Genomic DNA, 23,642 nt, shown 5'->3' with positions numbered 1-23,642 from the left:
ATTGACAGGAGTATGTTCCCTTTTCAATATGGTAATTACATTGTGGTACCTAGAGAGATTCGAGAGGTATGAAGTAATGAAGGTGCTATTGCAGAAAAGCTGACAAGTTGCTGGAAACACATGAAGAAAGTTCAGAAAAGAATCTGAAAGCCCTCTTGTTTTTCCATGAAGAATTGTATACTACAGATGATTTGAATGGCACTGTTTATATTTGCAGGAAAATATTGACCCCCAATCGCGCTATGAGAGTCATGCATCTTGCTCCCCTATTCTCAAGTACAATTCAAGTGAAGAACGCCTCTCTTTGGAACTACACGAATGGCACCAAAACGCACCAAAACGCTCACATAGGCACAGTAGTGGCTATGTACCAGTAGTCTATAATAGTCCACCATCAGCAGGTTAGTTCATAAAGTAATTTTCAGGACATTTGGTGCTATATTGTAAAACATATGAGTAAGATACAGATTTAACCCTTTCTAATGTTTTAATTCTTGCAATTGAATCATATCCTTGTTTCAGCTGCTCTTAAAATATGATTTAAAATGTCATCAAAGCTTTTGGACATTTGAGAGTTATTGTTCGTCATTAACTTAATATATTTACTCTGCTAAATATGTTGTTGGCCAGCCAAAATTCCAACATATGGCCTAATTAAATATAGCAATGTATAAATGCAAAATGCAGCTGATTTCAGTTAATTAATGTGCAAAATAAGTTAAATATTACTAGTTCTGATTGTGTATATGTTGCATCTGTACTAGTTGATATGTAGTAAGTTAAAACAGAGACCAAATAGAAAAGCTTCCAAATGTTAATCTCAATCATTACAAATTTATTGCAGCTGCATTTTGAAAGGAAGAGTCCGGACAGGCAATATAAACTGATTTGTACAATTTGAAAGGAGGAGGAGGACAGAGAGATACACAAGTCTTTGAAAATAGCAGTCCAAGTGGAACTCAATCCATATATGTGTGAGGTGGCTTTGGCAGGACAGACAAAGCAAGGGAATATGTGATGAACAGCAGGATTCTGAGAAACACCAAGGGTCAAATGGACCTTGGTATGCATTTCTACCAGTTACTTAATATAGCGGGACTGTTAGATAAAGTGGTTAAGAACTTGTCTTTATTTGCCGAGGTATGAGAGTTTAAGAGCAAAGAGGTGATACTGGAGCTGTATAAAATGTTAGTTAGGCGACAACTTGTGTATTGTGTGCAGTTCTGGAATTTACGTGATAGGAGAGTTGTGATTGCACTGGAGAGGTTGCAGTGGTTGGAGATGTTGCCTGGGCTGGAGAATTTTAGTAATGAGGAGAGACTGGATAGACTTATTTTCCTTGGAGCAGAGGAGACTGGGTGAGGGGGATGTGATTGAGACGTATAAAATTATGAAGGGCTTAGACTGGGTGAACCTATTCCTTTTGATGGAGGGATCAGTGACGTGGACATAGATTTGTGAGAGCCAGGAGGTTTAAAGGGCACATGAGGAAGCATTTTCTCGGCCAGAGAGTGGCGTGGGAATCCGGACCTTTGCCTGTCAGGGTAGTAGAGACAGAAACCCTCAACATTTAAGTATCTCGATATACACTTGCGTGTCTTGGATCAGAATAGTTAGGTGGTTGTTTTTGACTAGTGCAGACTCAACTCTTTGATTCCACAGCTCTGTGTGGATAAGGTTGTTCAAAATGTTTGGCTCTACAAACAGTGACATGGAGTACAAATACAAGCATGTTAAGATAAGCCTTTATGAATCACTGGTTCGGCCTCAGCTAAAGTTCAATTCGAGGTGGCAATTCTAGGAGTAGGAAGGAGAAAGGGGGATTTGGAAAAGATGTTCAAAATCATGAAAGATGTTTTATATGAACTAAATAAGTACTATATAACTAAATCTTCCATGGACAGACAGTCAAGTATTAAATTTTTACTGGATGCCTTCCTGTATCTGTGTAGGAATTATATTTTTCTAATTGAATAACAGCTTGAAAAAAGCCGTTAGCTTTCTTGAACATTGTTCACTTCTGCTACTTTAGTTTGTTTCATATTTTTCATTGAAGATTGTACAAATGAAGATGTTTGTTTAATGCGTGTGACCATTTAAACATAATTTCTACCTTTCATATACAGGCAATGTACAGAGAAATTTTGTGCCTTGTCCAGCTGTGACAGCTGTCCTGCGCAATCCAAATGTTCCTTTCTTCACAGTTCGGAGTCGTATGGTCCACAGTAGCAACTATCCTTCCATGGCTAGTCAGATGTGCTATCCCCAACAGCAGCATAGGTACTAATTACCCATTAGATTTGGCTAGCAATGAGTCTTGTCTACTTCGAAGTTTTTGTAAAAGAGTATTTAACAAAAGTGCTCTGATAATGATCTTTCAGCACCTGAAAAGCATATTTCTATACCCAATTTTAAAATAAACTTTAACCTGCCTACGTCGCAGTACAGATAGTTGAACTTTCCTAATTAAAGGTATATGTATTTTAATACTGATTAAAGCCCAAAGTCTTGGGTTTGATTCAATGTAAGTGGCTTAAAACAGGTATTTTAAAACCATTTTGTCCAAATAATATGTAACTGAGAATTTTTATTGTAAAAATCCTTTGCTGAACAGTTAAAAACGTTTGTACCAAATTTCTATTCTTAGGAGAGAAATCCTGGCTCACGTATTATATATCAGATCAGGAAACCTTTTTAAATCACTTACAGTTTGTTTTCCTCCTATTTAAAGTAGGGCAAGAAACCATTCACCAACTGAAAGCTTTAATGGTTCTCCACGGACCCGGCATAGGCCTCAGAGTGCAATTTGCTTTCCAGAATCTGTGCATGCCTTTGACAGTTTTAGGTGAGAATGCTTGAAAGATTCATTATAACTTTAGACTGGCTGAACCAGACTTACCAAGAAAACTTTAAAGTGACACAATACGTACAGCGTGTTTCAACTTTTAAAATAACACATTTAAAATGACATTGCATTGGATGCACCACTAATCTTGCAACAACAGCTCAAATATTTACTGGGCATCTCAATTTCGGAGAAACTGGTTAGGGAGGTGAACAAACGCTTGACAAAAGAGACAGGTTGTGAGAAGTGTGTTGCATATGGGGAAGTGGTAGTGTTAACCTTTGACCTGAAACTTAATTGAACTGGTCTTGCTAATACAGTGAATACAAGAGAAGGTCAGAGGTTAGGAATTCTGTGTCAAGTAACTCCCCATCTGACTTTCCAAAGCCTATCCCTATCTCCAAGGTAGGGTAGAAATGTGATGGAATATACTCCAAATGCTGCAGGCTGACTGCAACTTGAAAAATACTCAAAAAGTTCAACATCATCCAGGATAGATAAAGGCAGAAACTACTGGAGAAACTCAGCAAGTCTGGAAGCAATTTTAGAGGGAAAAGTAGAGTTAATGTTTTGTGTTAGTATGGCTCTTCAGAACTGAACAGCTGGAGCATGATGGTTTTAATTTTGCTGACTGAGGGGAAGAGGAGCAAGTGGAAAAGATTGTGAGGGTGCCCAGAGCAAAAGAGAAAGAGTGGTTTAATTTTTTTCAATCCAATCTGCTGTATTCTGTGCTCACCATGTGGACTTCTTTACACTGGCGAGATCAATTGCAGGCTGGGTAACTGACTTGACAACACCTTCATTTTGTCCGTTGGAATGGCCTTGACCTTCCACTTGTTTGCCATTTTCGATAAACCATTTTATGCCCATGTGAACCTTTTGGCAGAGCAAACCCATTTTCTCCATTTCACACTCTAATTTACATCATTTTATATTTCTGTTTCCTTTACCAACCGTTAGAACTCACTTTGCCCTTTGCTGTGGGCACGCTCACAATTTGTTCCACTTGCTGCTCCTCCCCATCTGTCATCCGCATTAAAACACCACTTCCCATCTCCTTTCAGTCCGAAGAAGAGTCATACGAGAAACGATAACTCTGTGTCTGTCTCCAGGCGTGCTGAGTTTCTGTCAGACTTTATATTGTTATTTCAGATTTACAGCAGCTCCAGTATTTTGCTTTTGTCATCTAGGACATAATAGGCCATTTGATTAGCATTCCATTCAGCACCTTAAATGCCATCTGAGTCCACCATCAATGCACAATGACAGAAGTGTGTTCCATATTCAAGATTGACCTCAAATAGCAATTTTCCAAACTTCCTTCAACAGCCTTTTTTAAACCTGGAGGAGAAGGGCAACAGACATACAGGAACACCACTACGTGCGAATTCCCTTGCTCACTCCACACACACTCCCAACTTGAACTGTCACCATTCCTTCACTATTTTGGATCTGCTAAAGGGAGTGGGGCCAGTGAAGAAAGCATTGAAATAGATGATTATGGAAAGGGTAGTGACAAGAATTTGAACAGAAGATTGGCTAAGTAAGACAGCGTACAGAGATGGTGAACAGCACATGAAGTCAGATACTTAGTTTAGGGTTGAATAATCAAAGCTGAGTGCAATTTGAATGTCAAAAATGTTCTCGGGTTTTGAAGATAAAAGGGAAGTTGGAGATAGGAAGAGATTGGTGGTTCCTTTTGAAGCAGTAAATGATGGGAGTTATAACATTTGGGAACAAACATTAAACGTCAACCAATTTGACGGCCATTGATGACAGTTAGGTAGTCAAGAAGTTCAAGGGAAGTGGATCTTATGGACAAAATATGGTCAGCCCTGTAACTCAAAAACTACAGAATTGGTTGTAAAAATTAAATAAAATTATCTTTGGAACTCGGTGGAGAAAAAGAATGATGATTGGTTTTGGCCATGATGTAAAACAAAGGTTAAATATAAAATATGTTCAATTCTAAATTAACGTTTTGAATTTGTACTTCTGTTGGAGAATTTTACTTGCTGGTATTAAAAGAAAACTTAGAAAGCATTGAATGCAACTTAATTGTTTTACTTCCTAGCCCACAACATCACACACATCATAGCTTGGATCTGACTGGCCCAGACCACAAACACTCAAGTGACTTGTTGGAGTCCTCTAGAAGCACAACATCACATGGAACACAGTCTCTACCAGCCAGTGCGCGTATTGGTAATTCTTCACCTGCTCATTTTTGTTTAGTCAATACTACCTGATATCTTTGCAGTGACCACTGAGCCACCCCTTTTGGTTTTTCAGCAGGTTCATCAAGCAGCTTGGCTTTTGCTCCGAGTAAAAGTGGTCGGATTCGAATCCCTTCAAATACCCGTTACCCACGATTGACTACAGGCTCTGACAGAGGTAATCTTCCACAACACACAATTTTACTGTTGCTAGCATTCTGTTCACTTTGCTCCCATAATTCCTTTTGCCCTCTGGAGTAGAGGAAGGAGGAGGAGAGTCATGCATCACGCGAAAGTGTAGTGCCTGATCAGCTGATGAATTTAACTTTGGTTGTCTGAAATTTTCTTTAATCGTAGCTAAGTAATATTTGGAGTTGTTTCTTAATACTTATGGGGTTTGTAATGGGAAATTATAGACATAGTGATCTACAGTTATGCATTTTGAGTTCGATGTCAAGGCAGTTTGCTATCTGAATTATGATCAAGTTTTAAATCAGCTATTGCTAAAAGTGTTTAAGAGCTAACTGAAGTGGTGTTGCTTCAGTTATGATACTGTAGATAGTTGGAAATCAGCTCATGTCTCGACGACAGTATGGGGTGGATTCTGGCTTAGAATTTCACAACTCAATTGTAGTCAATTAATTTTAATAGCTTAATTTGCATATATTCCAGAAATAAATTATTGGTTTTGATTGAGTTTGCCAGTGTCAAGTATTCTTAATCATCTTAGTGTATTGTTATCAACTGTAGCAAGTTGAATTCAGTGATCTTGAAGATATTTTTCCATGCATTTCCTTGTTCAGTCTTTTTTATTCAATTGTCTGAATCCCGCATGAGTTTACCATGATCACAAAGCCATTACACCACTAAATGACCTTCAGCTTTATCAGTTTAATCTATTAAAAATAATTAAATTTGTCCTTTTAGGAAATAATGATGCAGATACTTGCTTGTGTTCAAGTCTTTTGTGTGGATAGTTTAACTCTTAATGTTTCTGCGTCAGAAGCATGTTATGGAAGTGAGAGCGGATGGAAGGAGTGGAATGATTTTTCCAACTTTGCAATCATTTTATTTTCTCATTTGTGCAATATGAGACTTCCACTTTTATGTATATCTAGTTGTGTGGCTATACAAATTTTGTCTTCTGAGCCATTACTCCACCTGAAATCTTGTCTCACTAAAGTATTGAGTTAACCATTTCTGAGGTGCTCATCATACTGTAATAAAGCATGTGCAAGGAAAAGCATCTACCTATAGATCTTTGGATTGCTACCAACTTCATAAATCTGATATACAATGAAGAGTCTGTTGTGCTATGCTAGATGTTGATTCATTTGCTGATTATTGGTTTTGCTAGATGCTAGCTTGCACTATGACACTTCTAAAAGAACATGCACAGTCGAAGTTGTCAATATGCTTGTCAATTACAGTGCTTAGTAACTTAAGATGGTTCTGCAGATGTTTTTTCTTTGCAGAAAATCAAGAATTAAGACTTTAGTTTCCCTTTTATTTCACAAAAGAGACTGTTAAGTCATGCAGGGAAGCTGACGCAAAAGAAGGTCTAATGCTTTTAGAATATTGGTAAGATTGGAACTGTTGAAGGCGGTGAGTGAATATTCTGCCACAGATGCTTGATTTAGCATTTGCAATGTTCTTGATACTAAATTGAATATCCTTTTAGGGAATTATTGAAGAGAATGTAGAAGAAATTGTTGTTCTAAAAAGAGGATTTCTGAATAACCTTCATGTTGATATATTTACAATCAGGTTCTGAGCGTAGCAGCCCCAGTTTGATTACACCCCCACAGTCACCAATGAACCTGGAGACGACATCGTTTGGTAGCAGCCAATCACAGAGTTCAATTTCTTCTCTGACTAAGATCTCCATTAGTCCTGTGTCAACAGGAGAATACAGGAAAGACAGGTATGGATGTTGTAAACTTATTGCATGTTATGATTTGAACTATATGATTTCCTGCTTACAATCAGTATTCACTGAAATACTCAGCATTGACAGCAAAGGGTTGTGTGTGACATGAATGGAATTTTATAAAACATTATGGCCTTTCTTTTCAATGACAATCATTAAACTGGATGGGTTATTTAGGAAATCAGGCCATTCAATGTGAAGGTAGTTCAGATAAAACAAAGACGCTTTTAACAAATTCACCTCATGGAGAATAATTGAGTTCACAACTAAATCTAACATTAGCATTTGCAAGTTAAAAACTAAGCTAATTTGAATTAAACCAATTGTATCTTTAATTTTTTCTTATCATTGTCCAGTCCACCACCATGGCTCTAGAAGGATCAAACATCATAACTATATTTAAAAAACAAATCAGTCATTCAATGGAGTCAAGAGTAGTTTACCGACATTAGATGACAAAATGAGACTTCAGCAGAAAACACGTCTTTGCAAAGCACAAGATAACGTATGGCAGGCTTAAAATGCCTTTCCTATATTTGACTTAATAGTGATTCCATCTAAGCTTTGGGAACTTTCTCGCTTTCAGCATTTATATTTGAATCAAACGCTTAAACAAGAATTCTGGGTTTCAAAAGCCATGGCTTTTATCACAATCTTAAGAAAAGGCTGTAAAAACATTTTCATTTATACTTCCAAATATTTTGAACAATATTGTGAGGGAATTTATATTTGTGGAATTGTGTTTTAAATACATGGTTGGGACTTCTTATTCCAACTTTATTTTCAGGTTCTCCATACAAGGAATATGAATGGATTGCACTTTTGGTCAACCATCATCTTAGTGTTGTCCAGAGTCAGCAGAATTGATTTGTTGATGTTTTAGTTAGATTTCTTAATACTGATACAAATTTCATTGCAACAAAGCCATGCAGTTGCCCTTTGAAAAATATTGTTTGGTTTCTTTGTTATACTCTTCCTTTAGTAACACGGCATAATATGTCTCATATCTCCTACTAGGCCAGCACCCTACATAGCAAATTGACACTCTTTTTTTTTAGGAATTGCAAAAAAGTGAGTCAAATATTATGCTATGGTTAGGCTTGTTGCTTAATGTGAAAATACTTGAATTTGTCTCATATCTCCTACTAGGCCAGCACCCTACATAGCAAATTGACACTTTTTTTTTTAGGAATTGCAAAAAAGTGAGTCAAATATTATGCTATGGTTAGGCTTGTTGCTTAATGTGAAAATACTTGAATTTGGACTGTCTGAATAGCAATCATCCTATTAGCATTTCTAGATTGCAAGAATGTTGTATTTGATCCTTCAGTGTTAAGGAAACATTTTGAGGTATCACTACAGTGAACACTGTAATGGTTATATTATGTATAGTATTTCAGAACGTTCTGATTGGCTTTCCAATGCTAATGTTTTAAATCCAATTAATAACAGGAATTCTAATAAAGGATGTGAAATTTGGTATTTTACGATGTTTAAGTACTTTCATTTTGTTAATGTTGCACCCATTCCAGAAATAGAGTTATAGATAATGTGTTTTTTAAACTGCAACTTTGACATTTATGTTTATTTGGAAAAAGTAAAATTGTGGGCCCAAAGCTATAGTTACACTCTTACAAGTTGATCAAGTTATTGAATGTATTTGTAGATCAGAGAGAACTTGATATTTATCACAGCTTTTTATATTTTTCTTCTTTCTCTCTCAACCTCCTGAAGCATAACATTTTTAGGCTTTTTGAAAACATCTCTCCAACTGTTTTTCTTTCATTCTGACCCTTTTTAGATACCTATTTCGTAATAGGTCCTTTCTGAGAATTCCTCTCACTCCTAGGCCTCGCTTCTCATCACTACGGAGCCTGAGGTTGGCCTGTTACAAATTAACTTGCTTTTTGCTTTCCTGTTTGCGATTCTCAAGATTTGCTTATTCATCTGTCATTTCGCATTTCTCAGTTACTGCTAATGTGGAAGCTCTTGCATGGCAACTTTATCCCATGCAAGGTTAGTGTTTGCTTGAGACACTTTTGTCTGCCTGACAGCAGCTAATTCTGAAAAATGAACAAAAGTTACTTTAACTTATGTAGCCAGCAGAAGGATATTCTGAACAAAAGCCTAAGAAGGTAGGTAATCTTGAGATCTGATCTCCTAATATAGTGGGTAATAGTGGTGGTGTAGAACAATTTAGAGAGAGTCAAATGCATGAGCATCTAACAGAATATTCTTTCATGGGTCATTTCCAACGCTATGGTTACTCAAACATATAACATTAGCTATAATTGTAGCAATTAAACAACTTATTTTTCTTTGAAAATAATTAGCAGGTTCAATCATGCCAATGGGATGAAGAAACCAAGTTATTATTTCAGATCAGTGACCTTTCATCAGTGCAAACCATTTTAGGCTATTGACGTCAAGATATTCGAGTAACTTTTAATATAGTAGAGGAATATTTTAAAAATACTTGATTGGTTTATTTAGATTTGCATATCAAAAGTCCTTCAAGGATGGAGGATTTCCTGGCCTACATGTGACTTCAGACCCATAGCGATGTGGTTGACTTTCAACTGCCCTCTGAAACAGCCTAACAAGCCACAGTTGTATCAATCACTATGAAGTCTCAACAAAGAAATTAAACCAAATGGGCCATCTGACCTAGGCGTCAGAAAAGACGATGGCTGAAACAGCCCTGACAACCCTGCAAAGTCCTTACTATTATCTGGGGCTTGTTCCAAAATTAACAGAACTGTCTCACAGACTATTCAAGCACAGCCTGACGTATTCAAGCTTACAGAATCATGCCTGACAAAATAATATTCCAGATGCCACAATCACCGTTCCAAGACATGTCCTGTCCTACTGGCAGGACTCACCCAGCAGCGGTGGCGGCACAGTGGTATATATTTGCGAGGGAGTTGTCCTTGGAGACAATTAGCTCCAGAACCCATGAAATCTCATGGCTTCAGATTAAACATGGGGTAGGAAACCTCCTGCTTGATTATTATGAACCATCTTCCCTTTGCTGATGTTTGAGTACGCCTCCACGTTGAACAACACTTGGAGGAAGGGTGGCAAAGGCACAAAATGTACTCCGGATGGGGATTGTCCATCATCAAGAGTGGCTCAGCAGCACCACTATTGATCGAGCTGGCTGGGTCCAAACTGACATAGCTGCTAGATTGGGTCTGCAGAAGGTGATAATGGAACCAACAAGAGGGGAAAACACTCTACCTCCTCCTTACCAATCTGCCAACTGCAGGTGCATCTGTCCATGACAGACAGTATCAGTAAGAGTGACCATTGCACAGTCCTTGTGGAGGGAAAGTCTTGCCTTCGCACAGCCTGTAGTGTGTTGTTTAGCATTATTGTTAAATGGGACAGATTTCGAACAGATATAGCAAGTCAAAATTGGGCAGTGGACCATTAACAACAGCAGAACCATACTCCAACACAATCTGCAACCTTATGGCCTGGCATATTTCCCACTCGAGCACTACCATCAAGCCAGGTGATCAGCCTTGATTCAGTGGAGAGTGCAGGCAGGCATACCCAAAAATGAGGTGTCAATCTGGTGTAGTAACTGATCAGGACTTCTTGCATACCAAACAGCATAAGCTGCAAGTGGTAGACATGAACTAATCAGATCATATGTAAGCGCTGCAGCCCTACGACATCCAGTCGTGAATCATGGTGGACAGTTTAAACAACTCAATAGAGGAGGAGGCTCCACAAATATCCTCATCCTCAATGATGGAAGAGTCCAGCATGTTAGTGCAAAAGATAAAGCTGAAGCATTCACTGCAATCTTCAGCCAGGTACAAAGTGGATAATCCATCTCAGCCTCCTGCAGCGGTCCCCCACTTTGCAAGTGTGTCTTCAGCCAATTTGATTCACTCCACGTATTATCAATAAATGGTTGAAGGCACTGAATATTGCAAAGGCTATGGGTCCCGACAACATTTCGACAGTAGTACTGGAGACTTACCATTCCTGTAGCCAAGCTGATCCGGTACAGTTACATCACTGGCATCTATCCAACAATGTGGAAAATTGGCCAGGTATGTCCTGTACACAAAATGCAGGACAAATCCAACCTGCCCAATTCTTGTCCCCTCAGTCAATTCCCAATCGTCAGTAAAGTGATGGAAGGTATCATCAACAGGTACTATCAAGCAGCAATTACTCAGCAATAACCTGCTCAGTTTGGGTTCCACAGGGCTGCTCAGTTCTTGACCTTGTTACAGCCTTAGTTCAAACATGGACAAAAGAGCTGAATTCCCAGAGGTTAGGTGAGAGTTACAGCCCTTGACATTAAGGTGCCCATAGCAAAACTGGAATCACTGGATGTCGGGGCAAACTGTCCACTGGTTGGAATCATACCTGGCACATAGAAAGATGGTTGTGGTTGTTGGTAAATCGTCTCAGCTCCAGGACATCTCTGCAGGAGTTCCTTAGGGTAGTGTCCTAGACCCAACCATTTTCTGATGCTTCGTCAATTGCATTCCGTCAGTCATAAGGTCGGAAGAATGGATGTTCACCAATGATTGCACAATGTCAGCACCATGCTCAGGTACTGAAGCAGTCCATGTTCAAATGCAACAAGATCTGGACAATATCCAGACTTGGGCTGACCAGGGGCAAGTAACAGTCATGCCACACAAATGCCAGGCAATGACCATCTCTAATAAGAGACAACCTTATCACTGCCCTTTGATATTCAGTGGTGTTGCCATCACTGAATCCCCCACTATTAATATCCTTGAGGTTACTATTGACCAGGAACAACTGGACTTGCCAAAGAGACGCAGTGGCTACCCAAGCAGGTCAGAGGCTAGGAATACTGAGAGTAAGTAAGTTTCCTAACTCCCCAAAGCCTGTCCACCATCTGCAAGGCACAAGGAGTAATGGAATACTCCTCACTTGCTTGGATGGGTGCAGCTTCAATAACAGTCCAGAAGCTTGACGCCATCAAAGACAAAGCAGCCTGCTTGATTGGCACCACATCCACATCCTCCACCACTGATGTTTAGTAGCAGCAGTATGTACTATCTACAAGATGCATTGTAGAAATTCACCAAAGATCCTTAGACAGCACCTTACAAATACTCAATCACTTTCATCGAAAAGGACGAGGACAGCAGATACATGGGAACACCACCACCTGCAAGTTTCCCTCCAAGCCACTCATAATCCTCATTTGGAAATATATCGCTGTTCCTTCATTGTCGCTGAGTCAAAATCCTGCAATTACCTCCCTAAGGCATTGTGGAGCAACCTTCAGTATGTGGGCTGCAGCACTTCAAGAAGGCAGCTCATCACCACCAGTTCAAGGGCAACTAGAGATGGGCAATAAGTGCTGGCCCAGCTAGCGGTACCCATGTCCCACGATTGAATTGAAAAAAAAAGAATATGTGCAAATTTCAGCTTCAGTAAGCTGGTCACACAGTTTATGGGAGCCCTCAAGCATGTTAAAACAGTTCAGGATTTTACTACTAGGGGTAGGGTGACAATGTATGCATTAACTAGCAGCTGACCTCATTCTGTTACATATTTTGATTCATTTTGGTGTGTGGTGTAGATATAGCCTAATACAGCAACTTTGATTCACGCACAAGGTACTTCAAACAAAATTGGTTCTTCAGGAAGCTGGTAGACAAATTTTCCAGTACATGTTTGCCTGTTGGCTGCTGTCAGGATAGATGTTGATTCTCCAGTAACTCTGGTTGCTCTTGTTGCTTCCTTCAAACATGAATCTCACTGTGCTGTGCACTTTATCTTGTGAAACTATAAGAAAGGTAACCAAGTACAAAATACTTTGAGAGGCTTAGTGAAGCTGCCTTTTTGAAGTTTCCTTTTGTATATACATATTAAAATTAAGGATGATTGTATTGGAAAAGGTGTGGGAGAAGAAATTTGCTTGAGTTGCACCATTAAGCAGAGTTGATTGGATTCACTGGAGCAGGCACAGTCATAATGTTCATGGCATTCTCTCGTGAAATCAATGAAGAATGCAGCACACTTGCCTGCATGAAGCCTGAGGATTTGACGTTGCTGCATAATGCCACATTGCACAAGCAAATCCCCCCCCCCGCATACCATTGTCTTGGGTCAAATATTCTCACTAGCAAAAAGGCCTTCTCCTGTGTTACCATTTCTGTGCTGTTTGTAATGTGCTCACGCCTGTCCAGTGCAAATTAAAATCCTAGTTTGAGTAGCAATCCAATTTGTAATCTTGTCTGTCTCAGTTTAAAAATAAAATTGAAGTGCGGGTGGTCTGTTACCTTATTTGACTTTGTATAAAACCTTAGATTTCAGTGAGTATTATGCTGAATGGAATTCAAATAATTTTATGTTAAAGGCCCTATCTACAAGAACCCCGTCATGTGACAGTACAGAAAGGAACTGAACCACTTGGAATTTCAATCGTGAGTGGAGAAAATGGAGGGATATTTGTTTCCAAGGTAATTGGTGGAAGTATCGCTCATCAAGCAGGACTTGAATATGGTGACCAGTTGCTTGAGGTAAATGTGATTAACTTGCTAAAACTTGCTAATAATGAGAAAAATCATGCATCTGAAGTTTCTGTTGCTTTGCACAACTATACGTGTTTAGGGAGGGAAAGGGTTTCCTATATTCGCAGAATACTTCAACATTTGCCTATAATTCAGTTCAGTCAGTATAGATTGTATTGTGAGAGCATTGGTAATCTTCTGTAATTGCATTTAAAGTTTGACTGCTGGGTCCTCCTGGTGTGAGTTATCTCAAATGTTGGAATTTTGAAAGAGGATGCTCTTCATTTTTTAGTTCCATGAGAATAGGGCATCTTGGAAGAAGGCCCAAAATATGTGGGTTCTTTCTAATTCCAATTAAAAACTGCATAACAGCTGTTTGAATCAGAATATTTCCACAACGGCTTTATCGTTGTTTTTACCGGGTTGTCCCTCACTATAACTTGTGATTCGTCGGAGCATGACCTGACATTTTGCTTTTCTCACCGCAGTCCCATTCCCTGAACACCCGCATTCCTTCAAAACTTTAAAATAAACCTGCTTTTTACTGATGGTTTGCCAAAGAATATGGCCTCCTTATAGACAGGCCTAAAATTTTGAGATCATGTTAATTTAGAGTGTAATATTTTTCCTTTTTCCAAAGTCTTTACATTTCTCCAAGTTATCAAAGCTATCATAAGAGAATGGGGTAAAAATGGGTTTCCCAAAGCTCCACGCCATCTCCTGCCAAGAAGATCAGTTGGCATTATTAGTGTTTTTGAGTCATCTTGGTATATTACACTTTGATTTTTCTTCTTCCAATCTCCAGCACAGCAGAAACCAACAGCTTAGTGGCCAGGGTTTTGAGATGATTGCCATTGTAGGGTAGGTTGATACTCCAAATGCAATGCATCATTGCATTCCTATTAATCTAGTTCCAGTTGGTTTAGTGGTAACTGTCTTACCACTGAGAATTTCAGTGAGCAGTTGTGTTTTAAAAGCTGTTTTTAAGTTTCATCGTGCCTGCCTATTAAGATGAATTGAATAATCCCAGATACTATGCAGAGTGGCTTTCCACATATCACATGGCCATTATTCATCCATCAAACAATACCACCAAAATAGATTTCACGGTCATTTATCTCATTAATGCTTCATGTTATTGTGTGCAAATGGACTACTGTGAACTCGTCCTTCGATGAAATAGTAGTTCATTGCTCTGAAGTGCTTTGTGATGTATTGCAGACTTGAAAGATGCAGCAAAAGCACAAATTCTTTTCCTTGCACTGTCTTTGTCTCTCCCTTCATATCATGTCTTTTGTTCTTGGTTTTAAGAAGGCATTTTATGTTACATACATAGCAGTGTTGGTGATGTTTTACTATCTTTTGACAGTATAATGGCATAAATCTGAGGAACGCCACTGAGCAACAGGCCCGGTTAATTATTGGACAGACAGAACCATGTGAGACTATCACCATCTTGGCCCAATATAACCCACATATGTATCAACTGGGTAACCATTCACGTTCCAGGTGAGACTTCAATTGTGCAAATTAGAACTTAGACTTGTACGCTGATTTCTCTGAGCAATGTATTAAGTTTCTCCCAATGACCTAAAGATATAGGAGCAGAAGCCAGCCCGTTCACTCTGCTCTGTCATTCATTGAGGTCATAGCTAATTCGGTAATCTCAACTCGACTTTCCAACCTTATCCCCATGACCCTTGATTCCCTTACTGTTCAAATATCTGTCTCATCTCCACCTTAATTATGCTTAATGACTCTATGCTTACACTAGGTATGAACATGGTTGAGTGTTCTTTTTTTTTTGAATGTGTATTTCCATCTCTCACCTTAAACCTATGCCCTCTGGTTTTAGACTCCCCCATCTCTGGGAAAAAGCTTGTCTATTTACCCTCTCTGTGCCCTTCATGATTTTATAAACCTCTTTAAGGTCATCCCTCAGCCTCCAACACTCCAGGGAGAATAGCCCCAGCGTCTCCCTGTAGCTCAAATCCTAAACCCTGGCAACTTCCTTGTCATTCTTTTCTGAACCCTTTCAACTTTCACGACATCCTCCCTATAGAATGGAGACGAGAATTGCACGCAGTAATCAAATAGTGGCCTAACCAATGTTCTGTATAGCTGCAATATGGCCCCCCAACTCCTATACTCAATGTACTGACCAATAAAGGCAAACATACCAAATGCCTTCTTCATTAACCTATCTACCTGCGACTCGACTTTTGAGGAACTATGAACCTGCAATCAATATCTTTGTTCAGCATCACTCTCCAGGACCTTACCATTAAGTGTATAAGTCGTGTCCTGATTTGCATTCCCAAAATGCATCACCTCACCTTTATCCAAATTAAACTCCATCTGCCACTCCTCAGCTCTTGGCCCAACTAATCAAGGTCCTGTTGTACTCTGAGGTAACCTTCACTGTCCACTACACCTCCAATTTTAGCATCATCTGCAAACCTATGAACTATACCTCCTATATTCACATCCAAATCATTTATATAAATGACAAAAAGCAGTGAACCGAGTACCAATCCTTGTGGCACACTGCTGGTCACCAGTCTGAAAAGCAACCCTCCATTCCCACCTCGGTTTATTTTTACCTTCGAGCCAGTTCTGGATCTAAATAGTTAGTTCTCCGTCCATTCCATGTGATCTAACCTTGCTAACTAGTCTCCCATGAGGAATCTTGTCAAATGCCTCACTGAGGTCCACATAGATCACGTCCACAGCTCTGCCCTCATCAATCCTCTTGGTTAAATCTTCAAAAAACTCAATCACGTTCATGAAATACAATTTCCCATCCACAAAGTCATGTTGACTATTCCTAATTAGTCTTAGCTTTTCCAAATACATGTAAATCCTGTCCCTCAGGATTCCCTCAAACAACTTGCCCACCACTGATGTCAGGCTCACCAAGTCAGCCAACCTCCAGTCTTCCGGCACCTTACCTGTCGATTATACAAATATCTCAGCAAGGGGCCCAGCAATCAATTTCCTAGCTTCCCACTGAGATCTCGGGTGCACGTGATCAATTCCCAGGGATTTGTCCATCTTTGTGTTTTAAGGCACCCAGCATGCTCACCTCTGTAATATGGGCATTTTTCAAGATGTCGCAAGTTATTTCCCCACATTCTCTCTCTTCAATATCCTTCTCCACAGTAAACACTAATGCAAAATATTCATTTAGTATCTCCCACATCTCTTGCGCTTCCACACATCGATGGCCTTGCTGATCTTTGAGGGGCCCTTTTGTCTCCCTAGTAATCCTTTTGTCCTTAATGTATTTGTCGAATCCCTTTAGATTCTCCTTAATCCTATTTGCTAAAGCTATCTGGTGTCCCCTTTTTGCCCTCCTGATTTCCCTCTTAAGTATACTCGTACTAACTTTATACTCTTGTAGGGATTCACTCAATCTCTGCTGTTTATGTCTGACATTTGCTTCCTTCTTTTACTTGACCAAAACCTTAGGTTCTCTCATCATCCAGCATTCCCTACATTCACCATCCACCCTAACAGGAACATACTGTCTCTGAGCTCTCGTTATCTTAATTTAGAAGGCTTCTCATTTTCCAGCCATCCCTTTATCTGTAAACATACGCCCTCAATCAACTTTTTAGATTACATCCCCTACAGTGTGGAAACAGGACCTTCGGCCCAACCAGTCCACACCGACCCTCCGAAGAATAACCCACCCAGAGCCATTTCCCTCTGATGAAAGCACCTAACATTACGGGCAATTTAGCATGGCCAATCCACCTGACCTGCACATCTTTGGACCGTGGGAGGAAACCGGAGCACCCGAAGGAAACCCACGCAGCCACAGGAAGAATGTGCAAACTCCATGCAGATAGTCGCCGGAGGCTGGAATTGAACCTGGGACCCTGGTGCTGTGAGGCGTCAATGCTAATCACTGAGCCACCGTGCCTAATCCTTGCCTAATACTGTCAAAATTAGCGTTCTGCAAATTAAAAGTTTAGATCCAGTCTATCCTTTTCCATCACAATTTTAAAACTAATAGAATTATTTCCCAAGAGTAGGTTTAGGTTTTGCACCTTCTCTGGTAGGTACATCCACATACTGTGTAAGAAAATTTTCTTATACGCACTTAACACATTCCTCACCATCCAAGCCCTTAACAATATGGCAGTCCCAATGTAAGTTTGGAAAGTTAAAATCCCCTACCATAACCACCCTATTATTCTTAGACATAACTGACATCTCCTTACAAATTTGTTTCTCAATTTCCTGTTTACTAGTGGGGGATCTGTAGTACAATCCCCATAAAATGATCATCCTTCTCTTATTTCTCGGTTCCGTCCAAATAACTTCCCTGGACGGATTCCTAGGAATATCCTCCCTAAGTTCAGCCGTAACATTATCCCTAATCAAAAATGCCACTCCCCCGATAGCATTAATACCCTGGAACATTTAAGCTGCCAATCCTATCCATCCCTGAACGATATCTCTGCAATTGTTATGATATCCCAGTCCCATGGTCCCGACCATGTCTGAGTTCATGCCTTATTTGTTAGGCCTCTTACATTGAAGTAGCTGCAGCTACTTCAATCAGTCCTACCTCTTTTTCTACTTTGGCCCTGCCTGCTCTGAGTATTTGACTTACTCCTTCTCCCAACTGTACCAGTCTCAGATGGATCTCTTTCCTCACTATCTCTCTGGGTGACACACACAGACCTTATATAAGTAATTTGAATTTCCACAAATTTGAATTCTTCTCCTCTGCGCTGCTTAGCCATGCATTCATCTGCTCAATCCTCCTATTTCTACTTTCACTAGCTTCTGGCACCACGAGTAATCCAGATCTTACTACCATCGAGGGCCTACTTTTTAAATTCATGCCTAACTTCGTATATTCGTTACGCAGAAACTTGTCCTTTTCTCTTCCTACATCGTTAGTTCCAATGTATACAACAACCTCCTGCTGGTCCCTCTCCTCTTTGAGAATATTCTGCACCCTCTCCGAGATGCCTTAAATCCTGGCTCCAGGGAGGCAACACACCATTCTGATGTCTGTCAGTGCAGAAACATCTGTCTGTCCCTTTGACTTGAGATTCTCCTATCACAATCAATCGCTTGGAATCTAGCATACCACCTGTTACGTTAGAGACAGTCTCAGTACCAGAAACCTGGCTGTCAGTGCTACATTCCCCTGAGATCCATCACCACCTACATTTTCCAAAACAGTATACTTGTTTGAGATGGGGATAGCCACAGGAGAAAGTGAGGACTGCAGATGCTGGAGATCAGAGCTTAAAAATGTGTTGCTGGAAAAGTGCAGCAGGTCAGGCAGCATCAAAGGAGAAGGAGAATCGACATTTCGGGCATAAGCCCTTCTTCAGGAATTCCTGAAGAAGGGCTTATGCCCTAAACGTCGATTCTCCTTCTCTTTTGATGCTGCCTGACCTGCTGCGCTTTTCCAGCAACACATTTTATAGCCACAGGAGACTCCTGTACTACCTGCCTCCCCCTCCTACCTTTCCTAAAGATCACCCATCTATCTGACTATATCCTTAGTTTATCTCCCTTCCCGCAACTACCATCCATCACACTCCCTAGCTCCTGTAAATTCCTCATTGCCTCTAACTGCTGCTCCAACAGATCCATGCAACATGATAGGATTCACAACCAAACACAGGTCCTGCAGACATGATCATCAGTAACAGAAACTCTCCCTAATCTCTCTCATTCAACCAGAAGAGTACATCACTACTGAAGGCCATCCTTGCACCTGAACCAACTACAGACCCTGAAAATAGCACTGTCTTACTGCTCTAAAAGCACTGCTGCAATCTAGCTTTGTACTTATATTTTTATATTTTTTAAGTTTAATTAGGTTGCACTTTAAAACTAGTCTCTTAATTGATCCACTGTTGTGAGCTTGCCCACACAGGTTTCTCCAAGGTCAGCTGTGAATTTCACTGTTTGTCTAGTTTTCTTCGAATGAACTCTGATGTCCAGAGATACTTGAAACCAAGCAGCAAAGGCAGCAGCTATGCAGATTTACCACTGGGTCAGACAGCAGTGTCGGTTTCTTTCTACGTTTGAATCACTTCCCATGTGGTCACTGCCTTTGTCTCCCTTCCTCCTTTTTAAAGGCTGTTGTTTAGATCTTCTTTCCCCCAAAGTTCCAAAACAATGCATTGACTTCTAAAGCAGTAATTGCTGCTCTTAGAATTCGAGGAAATCAGCTCCAACGCAGAAAATACATCAAAAGAAAGGAAGCAGCTCTTCATTGAAGCCAAGTCGTTAATTGGAAGCTACTAATATATTAGATATTTAAATGAGTTTGCTAACTATTGCTAGCTTCTTATGTTGCTACTCTGGACCCACTTTGGTTTATCATCCATATGAATGATTTGGATGAGAATTTAGGAGACCTGGGCTGATACTAAAATTAGTGGTATACTGGACAGTGAAGAACGTTATCTAAGACTACAAAGAGATCTAGATCGATTGAGTTAATGGACTGAGGAGTGGCAGGTAGAATTTAATTTGGATAAATGCGAGGTATTGAATTTTTGTAAAACAAATAAAGGCAGGACTTAGACAATTAATGGCAGGGCCCTGGGTAGAGTTGTAGAATAGAGAGACCTTGCGGTTCAGACACATAATTCTTTGAAATCTGCACCACACAAAGACAGGGTATTGAAAAGGGTGTGTAGCACACTTATCTTCGTTGCTCAGACTTTTCAGTAAAGGAATTGGGACGTCATGTAGAGGGTGTTGGTGAGGCCTCTTCTGGAGTACTTTGTACATTTCTGGTCACCCTTCTATAGGAAGGATATTATTAAATTGGAGAGAGTGCAGGAAAGATTTGCCAGGATGCTGCTGGGATGGAAGGTTTGAGTTATAAAGGCTTGATAGGCTGGGACTTTTTTCTCTGGAACAAAGAAGGTCGAGGAGTGGCCTTAGAGGTTTGTAAAATCATGAGGGGCATAGATAAGGTGAATAGCAAAAGTTTTTTCCCTTGGGTGGGGGAGTTCAAAACTAAGCATCTTTTTAAGGTGAGAGGAGAAAGATTTAAACAGGATGTGAGGGGCAAGTTTTTTTTTATAAACAGAGTGGTTCATATGCAGAATGAACTACCAGAGGAATTGGTGGATATGGATACAGTTACAGCATTTAAAAGACATTTGGCTTAGGAAATGTTTGGAGGGATATTGGCCAAAGACAGACAAGTGAGACTAGTTTAGTTTGATAACATGGTCGGCATGGACTAGTTGGACTGAAGAGTCAGTTTTCATGCTGTGTGACTCTGTAAACAATTAATGTTGATCCATATGTGCTTTGTGTTACTAGTTCTCGACTGGAGCCAATAAGTAACCATTCAACTCCCCAGGGTAGTGGAGCAACAACGCCCGACAATCACTCCATGATTGATGCTGTGAGTGAACAGGATGAAGGGACAATAACCCCTCCATCGAAGCAAACCACCCCAACTACTAGTCCACGTGACTCAATCAGGTCAGTTATAATCGGAGCTGTTCTACACCACTAAGACTAAAGTTCCTCTGTTATGAGACAGAATAAAACTTTGTCCTTTTCATTTCATTTGGATAAGGCAGAACTTTTGACTGTGCCCTTCCAAAGAATATTGTGTTGCTTTGAAGGAATGATCACCTTTGGCATATTGCAAACAAAAAAATCAAAAATGCATCAAGCAAGGGACTATTCGTTATTCAATTCTAAAGCTTAATATGGGACTTGAAATGTCCATAGACGTTGTCAGACATGCTGAGTATCTATGGGATTTAGTTTTGTTTTCAGATTTCCAGCATTTGCAGTTTTTGCTTTTATATAGTACTATTCGACATTTACAGGGATCTGGATAGAGTAGATGGGAAAGCTGTTCCCCTTAGGAGTAGGATTGAGATCCAGGGAATGCCAAATAAAGATGATCAACTAAAGAAACAAAGGCAACGCAAGAAGAAACATTTTTAAACAACAGTTGCTTATGATCTGGAATGCAATACCTGAGAATGTGGTGGAGGCAAATTTGATCATATCCTTCAAAGATAGTTAGATAAGCATCTAGAGAAACTAATTTGCAGGCGAGGGGAAAAGGTAATGACTGCGATTTGGTGAGTTGTATTTCAGAGAGCTGACACCAATGCAACAGGTCAAATAGCTTGCTTCTGTTCTTGTAACCATTCAATAATTCTTTTTGTGATTCAAAACAGAATTAATTTTCAAAATATCACAGAAAATCTGCCATATTTCTCATTTGGAATTTAGTAATAAATAATTTATGGACCTGTATATTTGAATAGTGTTACATTTTATGATTTTAATCCTGGTTTGGTTTTATAGCTTAGAATTTATTAAGGTTACACTACTTATCCTGTATCATTATTTCTGGTGGGTAGAGGCACCTTGATTTACACTTCAATTCCAATTTGTAATTGTGTTAAAATTGATGTAGCTGTTCAAAGATGCAGGCTATTTCTCCTGCTTATTAATGTTCTAGAAAGAGAGGCCATGTTAAAATAAATTTGAATGTTTGGATGTTGGGTGATGGCAGAGACTGGCTGTGATGCCTCGGTAATCAAGCCTTGCTAGCTAGGTTAACGTTAAGGTTCCTACCATGGAACACATCATATGAGGAGGGCATATTGAGTGGGTGAATACCTATTTCTAGATGCATTGACAAATTTGATATTCCATGAAAGTTATGGAAAGGTAGTTTATAATGCACACAGACCAAGGAGGTCCCGATGTCAATATTAGATCTGTGCTATATTTGTTATCTCAGCTGGTAAATGAAAAGGAAGTGCAGTAGGTTTAGTGCACTTGGACAAAGGGAGGGTAAATCAACCAGAGTGACCCCGTTTGCTCTACTGCATAGTCCTTATTGGATTGTGTTTATTCATCAGTTCTGCATTGAATGTGCAGTGAACTGTCACGCTACCTTTTTATTGATATATGAAGAACTGATGACATGCTAACTGTGAACAACTGTTGTCTTATTATAGAAGAGTTAGAGATCTTGAAAGAAAAGTTCATCGAAGATCAATAGGTACTTTGGCCTGATGTTACTGCTGGTTTGCAGGGCAACAATCTTTACTTCCATCAAAAAAATACTTAGCAAGTATTGATAATACATTCAGTGAAAGATGGATAATCAACAAACTAATTTCAAAATATCATTGTGTTCTGACTAATACATTTCCTGATTGGTTACCGTGTTCATCTGCAATCACATGAAAATAAATATGTTCCTTGTTTTTCTTTCTTGCATTTTTAATTCAACAGAAAGTCAATTGATTCAAGCAACCAAATTGCTGAACCGCGATTCCTTTTCCTAAAGAAAACCCAAATGGAATTAGGGATCCAAATTTGTGGTGGAAACCTATATGGAGTATTTGTGGCAAAGGTGGACGATGACAGTCCAGCAAATGGCCCTGATGGGCTGATTCCCGGGGATAAATTGTTGGAGGTAAGTGAAATAACTCCACAGAGGCTATTATCCCATCACCAAGTCACTCTTTATTTACACACAGAGAGTCATTTACACTTATCCAGCTCTCTCAAAGCCTGCTCTGAGAGGGAACAAGATATCTAACACTTCTGTTCTTATCTGTCAGCCATGGCTCCCTGATTGGGGCTATTAATCTGGTCCAATCAGGGAACTCATTTTATGAGGTCCACCTGGCTGACCTTCTTACAATCATTACAGTAAGAAGGCTGGCAGATTGCATAATCATTATCAACAATTCATTTGAAAATTGTTTGATTTTCAGAATTTGAATAAAGCCAATGATCCTCCAAACATTAAAACTTGCATTTAAATTTCAAGCATATGTCACACAAACAGTTTAAAATAAAATCAGAGAGTCTCAGACTATTCAATTGGGAATGGAAAAGAGGCAGTTCAAACAAGAGTGCATGCATTTTCCATTCTTCATAAATGTTGAGACTATAAATGATTTGTACCCCAGCTGACTCTACCTCGTAAAAATAGGGCTTTGTGCATCATTTATAGAGTCACTCTATGTCGATCTATTAGAATCATAGAGATGTACAGCATGGAAACAGACCCTTCGGTCCTATTGTGAGAGCTTTGCATACAAACATTTACTGTAGCTATTTATATTGCTTGATGACAG

The 23,642-nt window shown here is 39.6% G+C and overlaps 1 protein-coding gene across 18 annotated transcripts in view; it reads left to right on the top strand.

The window, feature by feature from the left end:
• The window catches only part of dlg5a (discs, large homolog 5a (Drosophila)), a 233,889-nt gene that overhangs the window by 183,943 nt on the left and 26,304 nt on the right, over positions 1 to 23,642 (top strand). For 6 of the 18 annotated variants that reach the window (XM_043678982.1, XM_043678983.1, XM_043678995.1 and 3 more), the window contains 11 exons: positions 218 to 401; positions 2,127 to 2,280; positions 2,732 to 2,845; positions 4,920 to 5,050; positions 5,138 to 5,239; positions 6,829 to 6,985; positions 8,793 to 8,870; positions 13,362 to 13,524; positions 14,885 to 15,024; positions 20,836 to 21,000; positions 22,789 to 22,972. In XM_043678982.1, coding sequence (XP_043534917.1) covers positions 218 to 401; positions 2,127 to 2,280; positions 2,732 to 2,845; positions 4,920 to 5,050; positions 5,138 to 5,239; positions 6,829 to 6,985; positions 8,793 to 8,870; positions 13,362 to 13,524; positions 14,885 to 15,024; positions 20,836 to 21,000; positions 22,789 to 22,972 — 1,572 coding nt within the window. The remainder of the gene's footprint in view (positions 1 to 217; positions 402 to 2,126; positions 2,281 to 2,731; positions 2,846 to 4,919; positions 5,051 to 5,137; positions 5,240 to 6,828; positions 6,986 to 8,792; positions 8,871 to 13,361; positions 13,525 to 14,884; positions 15,025 to 20,835; positions 21,001 to 22,788; positions 22,973 to 23,642) is intronic. The other 12 variants (XM_043678993.1, XM_043678998.1, XM_043679001.1 and 9 more) reach the window with 9 other exon arrangements.

The sequence above is a fragment of the Chiloscyllium plagiosum genome, chromosome 38, assembly GCF_004010195.1.
Source record: "Chiloscyllium plagiosum isolate BGI_BamShark_2017 chromosome 38, ASM401019v2, whole genome shotgun sequence".
Taxonomy (NCBI): Eukaryota; Metazoa; Chordata; class Chondrichthyes; order Orectolobiformes; family Hemiscylliidae; genus Chiloscyllium; species Chiloscyllium plagiosum.
Note: the sequence above shows the minus strand (reverse complement) of the source record. Positions and strands in the feature narration are given on the sequence as shown.